The sequence below is a fragment of the Phyllobates terribilis genome, unplaced genomic scaffold (assembly GCF_046119375.1).
Source record: "Phyllobates terribilis strain yellow unplaced genomic scaffold, ASM4611937v1 Scaffold_5__5_contigs__length_657084704, whole genome shotgun sequence".
In the NCBI taxonomy this organism is placed as follows: domain Eukaryota; kingdom Metazoa; phylum Chordata; class Amphibia; order Anura; family Dendrobatidae; genus Phyllobates; species Phyllobates terribilis.
In genome coordinates this window covers 325,686,008-325,698,716 of record NW_027362765.1, presented here as the reverse complement: position 1 = coordinate 325,698,716, position 12,709 = coordinate 325,686,008, and the positions used below count along the sequence as shown (strand labels likewise).

Below are 12,709 nucleotides of genomic sequence, written 5' to 3'. Positions count from 1 at the left end.
GAAAAACAAAAATAGACAAAAAAATTCTATCAGAGATCACATAAGTCAGGAAAATGAGGGCAAAAGCGTCTATCCACTTAAAGTCCCACAAGGATACCGTAATCAATAATAAATTAATATAAGCATCAAACACATGTAAAAGAAAAAAAGGCAAAGGCAAACAAAGATCATAAATTACCTGGGTTGAGGCTCGGGGCTCAAAAATGTGGTGTTGTCACTGCATGTAGAGCATGTCTGTGTGTGAAAAGTAAGCTAATGGCAGGAGGAGTGAGCAGAGAGGAGGAAACAGCTGACATTAATGCTGAGTGCGTGCCACAAGCTTTCCACACCCAGGAAATGATGTCATCTGTAAGTAACCATGAGGCTGGGAGAGTGAGCCTGACTATACACATACAATTAGCATCCAGCTAAGACAAAACAGGAGGGGCAGCTGACGAAGTTCACACAAGACATATTCCACAAGCATATCATATCTAGAGCATGGTGTGAAATAGGAAATAAACAGTATGCCTCATGATTAGTGCACAGTATGTATTATAATTGAGCAGGGAGCATGTGTATAATATGTATATAACAGAGAAATGAGAAGTAAAAAATAACAGAGAAATGAGAAGTAAAAAATAATGATAGTAAAAATAAAAAATATGTGTAATATTAAAAAACAAGAAAAAACAAAGATGCTAAGAAACCTTAAGTGGGCAGACAGCAGATGCCTCATAGATCCCTATGGTGCCTGCAAACAATAAAGAAGAAAAAAATGTTTTTTCAATATTATCCAATATTTTTCAATACAATTGTCAATTCGGTCAGAATCCTGTACATTGAAAAAAAACACATTATAAACTGTGTATCACAATGCAAAAATATTATATGTGGTATATGTCATGCCCAACAATATCACCAAAATTAAATCACCCCCAAAAAATAAATACATATCCACATATATAAGGGAAAGAGAAATCTCAATATAAAATGTCATATTCTCGATTAAGACCACAGGGCTCCAAAGTATTGAGGCGAAAGATCCAAAAGGCTTCTCTTTCTTTCAATTTTAATAACCTATTTCCGCCCCGCCTAAGATGTGGTATTGTCTCTATGATCTCAAAATATAGTTGCGAGACATTATGTCCAGCCGTCACCCGTGACCAATCAGGTGGTGCCAGGTCACTGGATCAGCTGACTCCCAAACCACCAATCACGGTCCGCCATGTCACGAGCATGCTCAGTACAGAGAAACCAGGACTTAGACTTTAACAGCCATGTCTCCCTCCGCAACCTATGCTTCCTGTTGCTAGGCACAAAGGCCCAAGAGACAACCTGTACTTCTCGTGGACCAGCTAGGCGTTGGGACTGATGACGATGCTGAGCAGCGTCATCCCCGACAGGACCGGAGTGGGAGACCACCAAAGGTTCTGGACCCATTTCGAATCCAACAAGCACCTGACGCCTAACAGTCTGCTTCATCCTTTTTTTTTGTTTTTCTTTTTTGTTATTTTCTTCTTTATTGGCCAAATCCAAGGTTTTAACCCCTTTGCCCGCGAAGGTTGTTTGCACATTAATGACCAGGCCAATTTTTACAATTCTGACTAGTGTCACTTTATGAGGTAACGGGAATGCTTCAACAGATTCCCCTGATTCAGAGATTGTTTTTTGTGACATATTGTACTTCATGATAATGGTAAAATTTATTTTATATCACTTGTGTTTATTTGTTAAAAAATTGGAAATTTGGCGAACATTTTGCAATATTCAAACTTTGAATTTTCATGCCCTTAAATCAGAGGAATATGTCACACAAAATAGTTAATAAATAACATTTCCCACATGTCTACTTTACATCAGCACAATTTTGGAACCAAAATTTTTTTGTTAGGAAGTTATAAGGGTTAAAAGTTGACCAGTGATTTCTCATTTTTCCAACAAAGTTTACAAAACCATTTTTTTAGGGACTACTTTTGAATTGACATTCAGGGGCCTTTATGACAGAAAGTACTCAAAAGTGACACCATTCTAAAAACTGCAGCCCTCAAGGTGCACAAAATCACATTCAAGAAGTTTATTAACCATTCAGTTACTGTACAGGAATTTTTGAAATGTGGAAGAAAGAAATGAACATTTAACTTTTTTTCACAAAAATTTTAATTCAGACCCAATTTTTTTTTATTTTTGCAAGGGTGATAGGAAAAAATAAACCCCAAAATTTGTTGTGCAATTTCTCCTGAGCACGCCGATACCCCTTATGTGTGGAAAAAACACTGCTTGGGCACATGGCAGGGCTCGGAATGGAAGGAGCACCATTTGACTTTTTGAATGTAAAATTTGCTTGAATAATTAGTGGACGCCATGTTGCGTTTGGAGAGCCCCTGATGTGCCTAAAAAGTGGAAACCCCCCACAAGTGACACTATTTTTGAAACTAGACCCCTCAGGGAACTTATATAAATGTGTAGTGAGTACCTTGAACCCCCCAGGTACTTCACAGTAGTTTATAACATTGAGCCATAAAATAAAATTTTTACATTTTTCCCACAAATATGTTTTTTCACCCCCAATTTTGCATTTTCATAAGGGTAACAAGAGAAATTGCACCATACCATTTGTTGTGTTATTTCTCCTGAGCACGCCGATACCCCATATGTGGGGAAAAACCACTGTTTGTGTGCATGGCTGGTCTCGGAATTGAAGGAGCGCCATTTGACTTTTTGAATGTAAAATTTGCTTGAATAATTAGTGGACGCAATGTTGAGTTTGGGAAGCCCCTGATGTGTGTAAACACCATAAGTGACCCCATTTTGGAAACTATACCCCTAAAAGAACTTATCTAGATGTGTGGTGAGCACCTTGAACCCCCCGGTGCTTCACAGAAGTTTAGAACATAGAGCCATGAAAATAAAAAAAATCTAACCTTTTCCACAAAAATTATTTTTTAGCCCCAAATTTTTTATTTTACAAGGGTAAGAGGAGAAAGTAGACCCCAAAAATTGTTGTGCAATTTCTCATAAGTATGCCTATACCCCATTTGTGAGGAAAAAACAATGTTTGAGCGCACGGCAGGGTTCAGAAGGGAAGGAGCACTGTGTGACTTTTTGAACGCAAAATTGGCTGGAATCGAGAGCGGATGCCATGTCGCATTCCCAGAGCCCTTGATGTGCCTAAACTGTGGAAACCCCCCACAAGTGACCCCATTTTGGAAACTACATCCCTCAAGGATTTTATCAGGGGTTAGAGTGAACATTTTGAACCCAGAGGTACGACACAGAATTTGATAACATTAGGTCATCATATTGAATATGTTGTCATTAGTCTTGAGCGAAAGTGCTCGCTACTTGAGTTTGCATCGAGTTCTCGGGTATGCACCAAATATCAAGGGGGCTCAAGTGACATTCTTGAGTCCCCATCCCGCATGTTTCATGGTTGTTAGACACCCCAAAAAAAACATGCAGGAATTGCTCGTGTATGGCAGGCGATCCTCACATGTTTTTTTGGGCTGTATAACAGCTGCAAAACATGTGGGGCAGGTACTTGAGCACCCACGATACTTGGGTACTGCACATGATCAAAGTAACTTGCTGGTGCCTGGTGACCCGGATGTCGTCATGACGACATCGGGTTACTATGGTAACGACTGGAACCCCGCGCTGATGGCGCGGGTTCTCCGATCCAAGAGCAGAGGGGCTTCTGTCCCTCTTCTCATTCGCTAAATGCTGCGATCGCACCGATCGCAGCATTTTGGGGTTTAAAGTGTCGGGAGTGGTGCTGGTAGAGCTCGTGGCACTAAATGAGGGGTGTCAGCTATCAGAATCAACTGTCACCCGGTGGTGATCGCGCACACACAGCCTGTGTGCGGGCACGATCGCCTGTGCATAATAATACGTTCCTGGTCCATAAGGCCCAGGGCACAGGGGACGTATTATTACGCACAATGTCAGAAAGGGGTTAAAGAGTAACTGTCATTTTAATTTTCATTACATAAATCAACAGTACACGTGAAAATAAGAAACTTAAGAAACTTTGTAATATATCTTATCAGAGAAATCAGCTTCTTTCTCCTCCTTGACTGATTACTCACTTTCAAATTCTTATTTTCACAGGTAAAATCTGTCTTCAGTAATTACAGATTTTTAAATTAATGAGATTGTATGTTATCAGTAGTAATTGTCATCTTCTATGTAGCAAGAAGGGGTTGGGAGGTCTCAGTAATGTAACATTCTGTATTCACTGACAGAGATTACCCATGAATTGAGAATTTTGAGAATGATTGATCAGACCAGGAGGAGAAAGAAGCAGATCTCTCTCAAAAGATTTATTACTAAGTTTCTTATTTTCACTTGTACTATTGCAAATTGCCTCTTTCGAATGGTTGAAGACTTGAACTATAGTGTCAGCTTTGGAAGCAGTAATCCCAAAAAACAATATCAATACTTTAACGAGCCTTGCCACATGACTTAGGATGAAAGCCAAACCAGAATTTGCATACATCTGTTTTGGGGTGTTGCCCCTTCTCGATACAAAGCAAGAGATCTGATTTGGCTGTATGAGAGGCCTCTGACTGGAGTCCTAGAGGTAACGTTTCTTCCTGTGGAGAGTTACATGCCTGACATGCCAGCATACGGAGACTTATAGACCAGAGGATCATTGCATCGACATGTCCGGCAATTCACTCTCTGTATGGAGATACTTTATCCCTTAGACCTTACTTGCACCATTTATTTATTAAATAGAAATTAAAATGATTTTTACTCTTTAAGGTCACAAGGTCTTAAAGCACAATTCTATTACATTATATTACTCTAATTTGCTGTTTTGAGAATCATACTTTTTAATTTTTATATTTTTTAACACTTTATTAAACTTGTTTAAAACGTCTTTAAATTCCCACTAAGGGATTTGACCATGCTATCTCCTGATCACTGGTACAAAATGCAACAATATTTTTTTATTACAGTGTATTATGCCTGTCAGCATAACTTCTTAGTACTTGACTTAATAGGCGTACTAAGGTAGCAGTTGAGAGGATTGATGTTTCATAATTTTATAGTCATCTTTTTATCCTGATTCCCATCACAAATCATTTCTTGTTTTCATAGGTTTGTTAATGTTTTGGTGTTTTCCAATGAGAATTTTCACTAGTTTAAGCATATTAAATTGGCCACATCAGAGAATATTGGCTGCAGAGCTGAGTAAAACTGAGTTGCAGAGATATTAGCTTGTAAAGTTTTTGTTATAGTTCAACTTGGCATTACCAGAGATTTGTCTGTAGGAGTATGTACTTCTTCCCCTGCACGAGGCTGACAAATCATAAGCAGGCAGCATCATGCAAAGAGAAAATAACACCCCCTCAATGATCTCTGCAGTTAATGTATAGAAATAAAGAAGAGCTACGTTATCTCTAATAACAAACACTTCCACATCTCATCTCATGACAGTCAGTGTGGGGAGAGCATCAGAGCTAAGAGCACTGTGAGATGAGATTGGGAAGTGTTTGTAATGATACATAACTCAGCTCTGCTGTATCTCTACACAGTAGCTGCAGAGATAAATGTGGAGAGGATGGTGTGTTCATTTCTCCCCTGCATGATGCTGCCTGCTTTTGATTGGTCAGCCTCAGGCAGGGGAGGCTTTATATACTCCCAGAGACAAATCTCTGGTAACAATGAATTCGGTTTATAAATTATACCTTAAACTTTACAAGCTAACATCTCTGCAACTGGGAGGAGAAATAAAAAAAAACAGCAACGATATTTTACTCTATTCCATGATGTTGCCAGTTTAACATGCTGAAACTGGTGAAAGGTCTTATTTAAACATTTTATAATTTGAATGCTGAGTTTAATACTTTTAGTATTTGCATTTTTATTGATATATTTCAACATTTTTACATTTTAATTAATCTTTCCTAGCTATGGCAGTTTCTGTGGTATACACACAATAGAGGAAAATCATGACACTTTATGGGAGCCATGGTGCACTCCTTTTCTTGCTTCATGCAGTCATAGCATTTCCATGAAGACCCCAATAGACGGAGCTCAGAGCATAATGTTTTTTAACATCTCATATTGAGCTCAATAGTAGTTGTATATACTGGTATGCACTGAGTTCTGATTTAAAATGCTGCTATTTGGAAAGGTACTGAACATGTCTATTGGAAAGGTACTGCAAATTCTGGGATCACACAACCTGGAAGACACAGGGGAGTTGAGTCATGTCCCAACTCTCCTACCACTTTCAGATTGGGTCATGTTCTTTGCTTACATATGGCTGGCATTTGACCACTGCAGCAAATCAGTGGCCATGGTTATGTACCATATTACTAGCATCATTGTTACAGTCTCTGAACAGTAAGACAACTCCTGGCTGTTGCTGCTTCTGCCTTTGATCACCATGGAAAAGTAGTGAATGCTGTTTATTTTGTTACTTTATCATATGCACAACATTTTTAAACATCTACATTTAGGATGCTAACCTTAGCTCAAAAACTCATTATCACTTTTATTATTACAGGTGTTTGTGATTCAGAATATGGTCCCAGTGAATCCCTCTGCCTATCCACCAAATTCTTCAGAGTTCTCTGTTCCACCTCCTCCATATGGTCACAAATGAAGAAGTAAAAAATACAGACTACTGACGCTTTTACTGTTTTTAGAAAAGAAAACTCAGAGATCGTCTGCAAAATAAAAAAAAATGTTAAACTGACTGACAGAATTACATTTCTGTGGACAACATAAAAATATTTGTTATCTTAAAAAAGTATTCCTTCTACAAGTGACCTCAAGTGTGTGTGTGTGTTTGGCAATATTCAGAGGTCCTGAGCAATAAACGCAATTATTCATCATAATTTCATATTAATGTGAGCATTCATTCTCATGTGATCTCATTATTGTGGACTGTGCACCTAGATTATCTTTACAAAGATCTTTACAACATGTGCTTGTCAAATTTGGGTGATTCTGGATTGTGATTATCTAAATAAACAGGTTATTAAAGTACAAAGATTGATTCTGTAATTGTACATCAGCTCACCTCTCGGAGTGTCCAGGATCCTTTTCCTGGCTGACACCCTGCTATTGACTCTCTAAGACTAAGTTTCCATGTTGAGTATTTTGAGAGTTTTTTATATTGCAGATTTGCTGGACCAATTAGCTAAAATAGGTTGCTTGCGTTTTTTCATTGAGTTTTTAAATGTCTTCTTTTTTTACATGCCTTTTTATCACTTTTTTAACTGGGGTTTTTGTCATTTTTGGTGTATCATGCTTTAAATAAAACTGCTTTGGGTTGGATACTTCCTGGTACTTGCTTTTGGTAAAACTTTACTGATCATCTGCGGAATAAATGCATTTTAGTGCGTTTCTGCAGCGCAAATGCACTAAAAATGTATATGATTTTTTTAACTGCAGATTTTCCGCATCTCACTCAAATCTTATGGGAAATTCCACAATTAAAACGCATATTTGCAAAAAAAAATTTGCATATCAAAAATGCACCACAGTTCACACTACGTAAAAAAAAAAAAAAGCAGGGTGGGCATGATTTCTATTAATCCCATTTCACTTTGCTGGAACTGTATGAAACTGCTTTTTTGCACCGTGAAAATAAGTCAAAATCGAACTAGTCATTGTGGAAACTTTAGGTTCTTCTGCTTATCTGCTGCTCATTATTAAATTCTTCCTGCTTAGTCCCATACATCTTTAGACTAGGTCTACATGGCGACTTTGACTGTGACACAGATGGCGCGGGCAACGATTGACCGGGTTGAATTCTTTGGACTAGGGTTACATGGCGACTTTGGCTGTGACACAGGTGGAGCGGGCAACGACGGACCCAGTTAAATGCTTTGCAACTTGCTTCTCACGATTGCGATACCCCTGGGTTCCCAAATGCCACCCCATTCACTTGTATCCTACTACTATTTAGTAACGATACAAAGGAAGTTTTGCTACACGACCTGTGTTGTGTGGTTCAAGTTGTCATATAATCCTAGCCTTGGACTCAACTTTGGTGCTTTAGCACAATTTGGTGACTTTTACTTATCTAGCTGTCATCCTTTGATAACAGAGACTACTTCAAGATTTGGTACCTCAGGATTCTCAATGAGAAAGTCCATATGTTCTTGTAGTGGTTTTGGGCGAGAAACCATTATCCTCAAGAAGTCGCCCCACAGTTTTTTCAGAAAAAAAAATCCCTTAGGGTCCCAGTGGGTCTACATCTCCTATTGACCACACTACAGATACTTATGCAGATCCAAGGGTGTAAACAGAAGATGTTTCTGTAAAAATAAAAAAATTTCAAGTAACAATAATAAAGCTTTTTCAGGTTTGGGACATAAAGGCCTGATTTAGAGATGGGCAAACTTATTTGACTCGAATCAAATTCTACTCAAATTTTACAAGAAAGTGTATGCTCCAGAATTCAAGTTTTTTATAAGTTGCTCCAAGTGAATTCAGCAAAATGTCGACAAGCTGTGGTTAACATATTGCTAAACTGTTGATGGCCAGCACAAAGTTATAAAAAAATGAAAACATAATATTTACCTCATCGCTCAACTGTCCCGATACTCTTGCTGCCTTCTTCTCTTCTTCCTACAGTCCAGAAGGCCTGCAATAGAGTGAAGACACCAGGCACCAAACCACACCTCTGAAAACATGGGCGTCTTTACCAAGTGCTGTAGACCACTCAGCCATGCATCTATGAAAAAGAATATTTTTCCTTAGTGAAATGGCCAAGGTATTTCAAAATGAACATTTATGCAGGTTATTTAAACAGTGTGTGTTTTGAAAAGAAGTACAAGCTTTTCTTTCCAATCTACAGAAGAGCTGAATGATTAATGTTAGCAGCAGAGAGCTGCAAATACATCCCTCTAGTCAGAAAGGAATCAAAGACAAATGATTTCATCAGCAACATTATGACACAAAACAGCAACTTTTCCTTTGTGAAATGGTCAATATATTTCATAGGTTATTTAGACAGCATGGGATTTGAAAAGAAGCACAATGCTTTCCACAGTTGAGCTGAATGCTTAATGTTGGCAGCAGAGGGCTGCAAACACATACCTTCCCCCAGTCTGAAAGGGACCAACAGCAAGTGATTTCAATAACCCCATCATGAAACAAAAGAGAAACCTTTTCCCTAATAAAGTGACTAAGCTATTTCATAAAGTAGCAAGCTGACAAGAAAGTGCACTGTCAGTGTGCATTGTAAGGAGAGAACTCAGTGAGCAGGAAAACATACCAGCCCCACCCATGAAACAAATGTCACTTTCGGGGTAGGAATGGTCTCTGCTTACTGCATTTTCTCCTTACAATGTGCAATGACAGTGTGCTCTCTAGACGGCTCATTACTTCTCATTAGAGTCGGGGAGGGAGAGCACTGTCACAGTGCACTGAAAGGAATATTGAACAGTAACAAGAGAGTTCGTACTGAGCATACATCAGAATTGACAACCAATACATGCTCAGTAGAGCAGGAACTAGCCCAGTTCCTCAAGCTGATGTCAGTAATGATGCTTCATTTTAGGGTGAGGACAGCCCCCCTAATGATGTCTCATTTGAGTATCCCAGCATGTATTGTGGTGGATTTTTAAAAGAAGTGCCATCACAAGGGAAGCAGTTAAAAAATAAATAAAGCAGTTAGATTAGAGAAGGAACATTAGGGACTTTTTCATTAAAGTATATTAAAAAAGAGATCAAATTATTACAATAAATAGATAGACGTTTAGGATTAAAATCAAAGCTAGTTTTCGAGTATCTCTTTATTATCTGTTTTGAAATTAAGCACAACAAAAGCTAATGGATTGATCTGATGTGAGAACCATCACAAGATTATTCTTTGCAAAGCACAACTGATATATGGAATAACTTTTTCACAACTGTAAAAACGTGTAACAGTGGAATTCAAATACATACCTCCAAAAGAAAATGGAGCCTAAATTCAGCACTTGCGACTGCTCAGCTATGCAACCAGGGGTGAGATTCAAATGTTTAACAGCCTGTGTGTTCTAAGAGACCTCACCCACACCCATGTTACGCACACCCCTTGAAAAACACAACTATTCTGTCGACCACACCTATTTTACTGACCGGAACCATTTTCTGGCCATACACATTTGCATGATCCATTTCCTCAACAAAATACAAGTAATTGCATTGTAAGGCAGTGGCTTTCACATAAGTATGGTATCGAGACAGTGACCCAAGTAAGTTCAACTTAAACTTCTTTATTTGCCAACTTTCAAAATAAATTCTAAACTTTATCATCCAGTTCTCAGCCAGAACATCTGTATCAGTCCATTGCCATGGACATGCTGGCACCACCATATAAATCCTAGGTGAGCTAATGGTTTTTCTCAAGTCTCTGGCACTAGTCTGTGTTCCATCTCACACAGACAGGCATACACAGATCCTCCAGCTCTAACACTGACACATCCAACCCTTACCTGCAGGATTAAATGGGAATTATAGCCATGGGCCACTTTCATGACCGGGACTAGAGAGAGAGATCCATCCCACTTCCTTCCTACAGATCTCTCCAAAAATAAAAGCCCATTTCTGGTTTTCTTAATCTGACATGCTCAAATAACTTGACCCAGTACACAATTACTTTTATTTTGCGTCATAACCACAGCTGTGGCTGTAATTACAACACTCTCCAGTGGGATCAGTATGTTTCAATACACATCCTGGGTGACATGTAACAACCCTCTTATATGACACCCATCACTGTCTCACGGGTATCCAGATATAAAGGCACTATACCCTTATTACCCTACTTATACCTTCCTTGATAGCCTCACTGATTCGAACAGTCAATCACTTCTTAATATTTGTAATTGTTTGTACAATCTTTTAAATCAGTCCTGAGGTAGGGACCTGCTCAAAATGGAAAGGATGACCTCCTGTCCATCTGTTACTTCAGTTGTCCGCTGCAGCTAATCTTTGACCTCAGCAGTGGCAGGTAAAGTCATGCAGTTGCTACTGAGGCCAGTGGTTGACTGAAATAGTCATGATGTCATCACATGCACTTAAAAATGTTGTCCCCATTTTGTAATGCATCGAGGAAAAAAAAAGCATACTTACTTCCCGGACAGGAACAGCTCCTCCACACCGAGCGCTACGGCTTTTCAGTGGCTTCGGAGAGGTTGCATCACTCACATGAAATAACAATGTCACAAGGGACGGCAAGGGGAAAACAGCACTCAGAATGGAGCTGCGTCACCCTGGCCTGGATGCCACAAGTATAATAAAGCTGTGTCTGAGAGAAAGGGGGATGTTCTCCAGTCAGGGGAACATTAGCATGTAGTACCTCCTGTCTCAGGCCAGTAGGGGGAGCAGGCTGCCCCTATAAAAGCTGGAACTGGGGTCAGGGTTAGAGAGAACTGGACGACCTGTCTCAGTACTGAGACTTGTCCCAGAGCAGAGAAGGGACAGAAAGTTGTATTGCACCAAAGAGGAAGTGTGGCAGGAGGAGAGCCACAAGCCAGAGACAAGAGGCGAAGTGAGCCTGACTTGGCAGATAAATGACTTAATTTACCAGACTTTGGTGTCTGTGGCTGTGAGGATTCCACGTCCTGCAGCAGATAACCAGTCCGCAGGGGACTGTATGTTCCTTGGCCTAAGAAACCTGGAGGCTCTGCCACAACAGAAGGGACCAGTAAAGCCGTACCAGGCCGGGAGCAGAAAGGAACCCACGTCGCAGGCCATACAGGCGAGAATACATGGAAAGCTCAGAAACGTGGGCTGTTACCCTATAAGGAGGAGATAGCCAGAAGGAGCGCAGAAAGCACGGTAGGCCTACACCCTCACCCTGACCAGGGCCAATTTCCCAATTGCTCTCAGACATCCAGGTCCCCTCCTAGCCGGGACTTTTTGTGGGTCAGTTTACCTGCTCTAGTAAAGACCCTGGACTGCAACCTGTTGTCTGTGTGCTCCTTGCTCCTCCAGCACTATCAGCACTGGGACTCTCACCACCATCACTCCCACCATCCACTACACTGCCCTGGGGCTGCACTCTTCCCGTGGGGAGTCACACCACCTCAGCTGCATACACCATCAGCCCCAGCGGTCTGCCCAGCAGCGGCGGTTCCTAATGACCGCAAATCCACGGGTGGCGTAGTCGGACGTTATCAACAGCACATAGCAGACTACCACTGGCCTGACCACCCTGAGCTACGGAACCGGGTTGCCACTACTACCCCCATCGTTCCCCTATTGACCGGATGCGAGTGCCCCACGGCCCAGGGGGCGAGTCAGTTTTGGCGTAGTCGGCAGGATTGTAACCAACCCGCCACAAACGGGTATTGCGTGCCTGAAAAAGACTGTGCACCTACCTGAAAAGAGGTTTCCCGCCATCCGGAGCCGTTTCCCGCCATTTCCAGCCGTCTCCCGCCATCTTCTGTCGGTTCCCGCCATCTTCAGCCGTTTTCCCACCATCGGACGCCATCTTCAGGATGCCGCGCGGGAAGAAGAGGGGCGTGGACGTCCAAACCGTGCGAGACCCGAAGCTCCGCCCCACGCATCGACGCTGCGCAAGGTCCTGGAATGGAGAGAGAGCGACGCTGACATCACCAGGACGCGACGCAAGGTCCTCGTCCGGAGCAGCATCAGCGGAGCCGCGGCCTACAGAAGAGGATCGTCGGAAGGTAGGCCGCGCTTGACTAGGGGGGAGGAAGATGTCGGACACAGAGGCGCCCACTACCACCAGCAGCAGCAGTGATGCCAT

General features: G+C 41.1%; 1 protein-coding gene across 1 annotated transcript in view; it reads left to right on the top strand.

The window, feature by feature from the left end:
* The window catches only part of LOC141271150 (membrane-spanning 4-domains subfamily A member 4A-like), a 193,375-nt gene extending 186,387 nt beyond the window's left edge, over positions 1–6,988 (top strand). The window contains exon 7 of the mRNA XM_073681252.1: positions 6,500–6,988. Coding sequence (XP_073537353.1) covers positions 6,500–6,598 — 99 coding nt within the window. The 3' untranslated portion in view covers positions 6,599–6,988. The remainder of the gene's footprint in view (positions 1–6,499) is intronic.
* Positions 6,989–12,709: the final 5,721 nt, after the last annotated feature.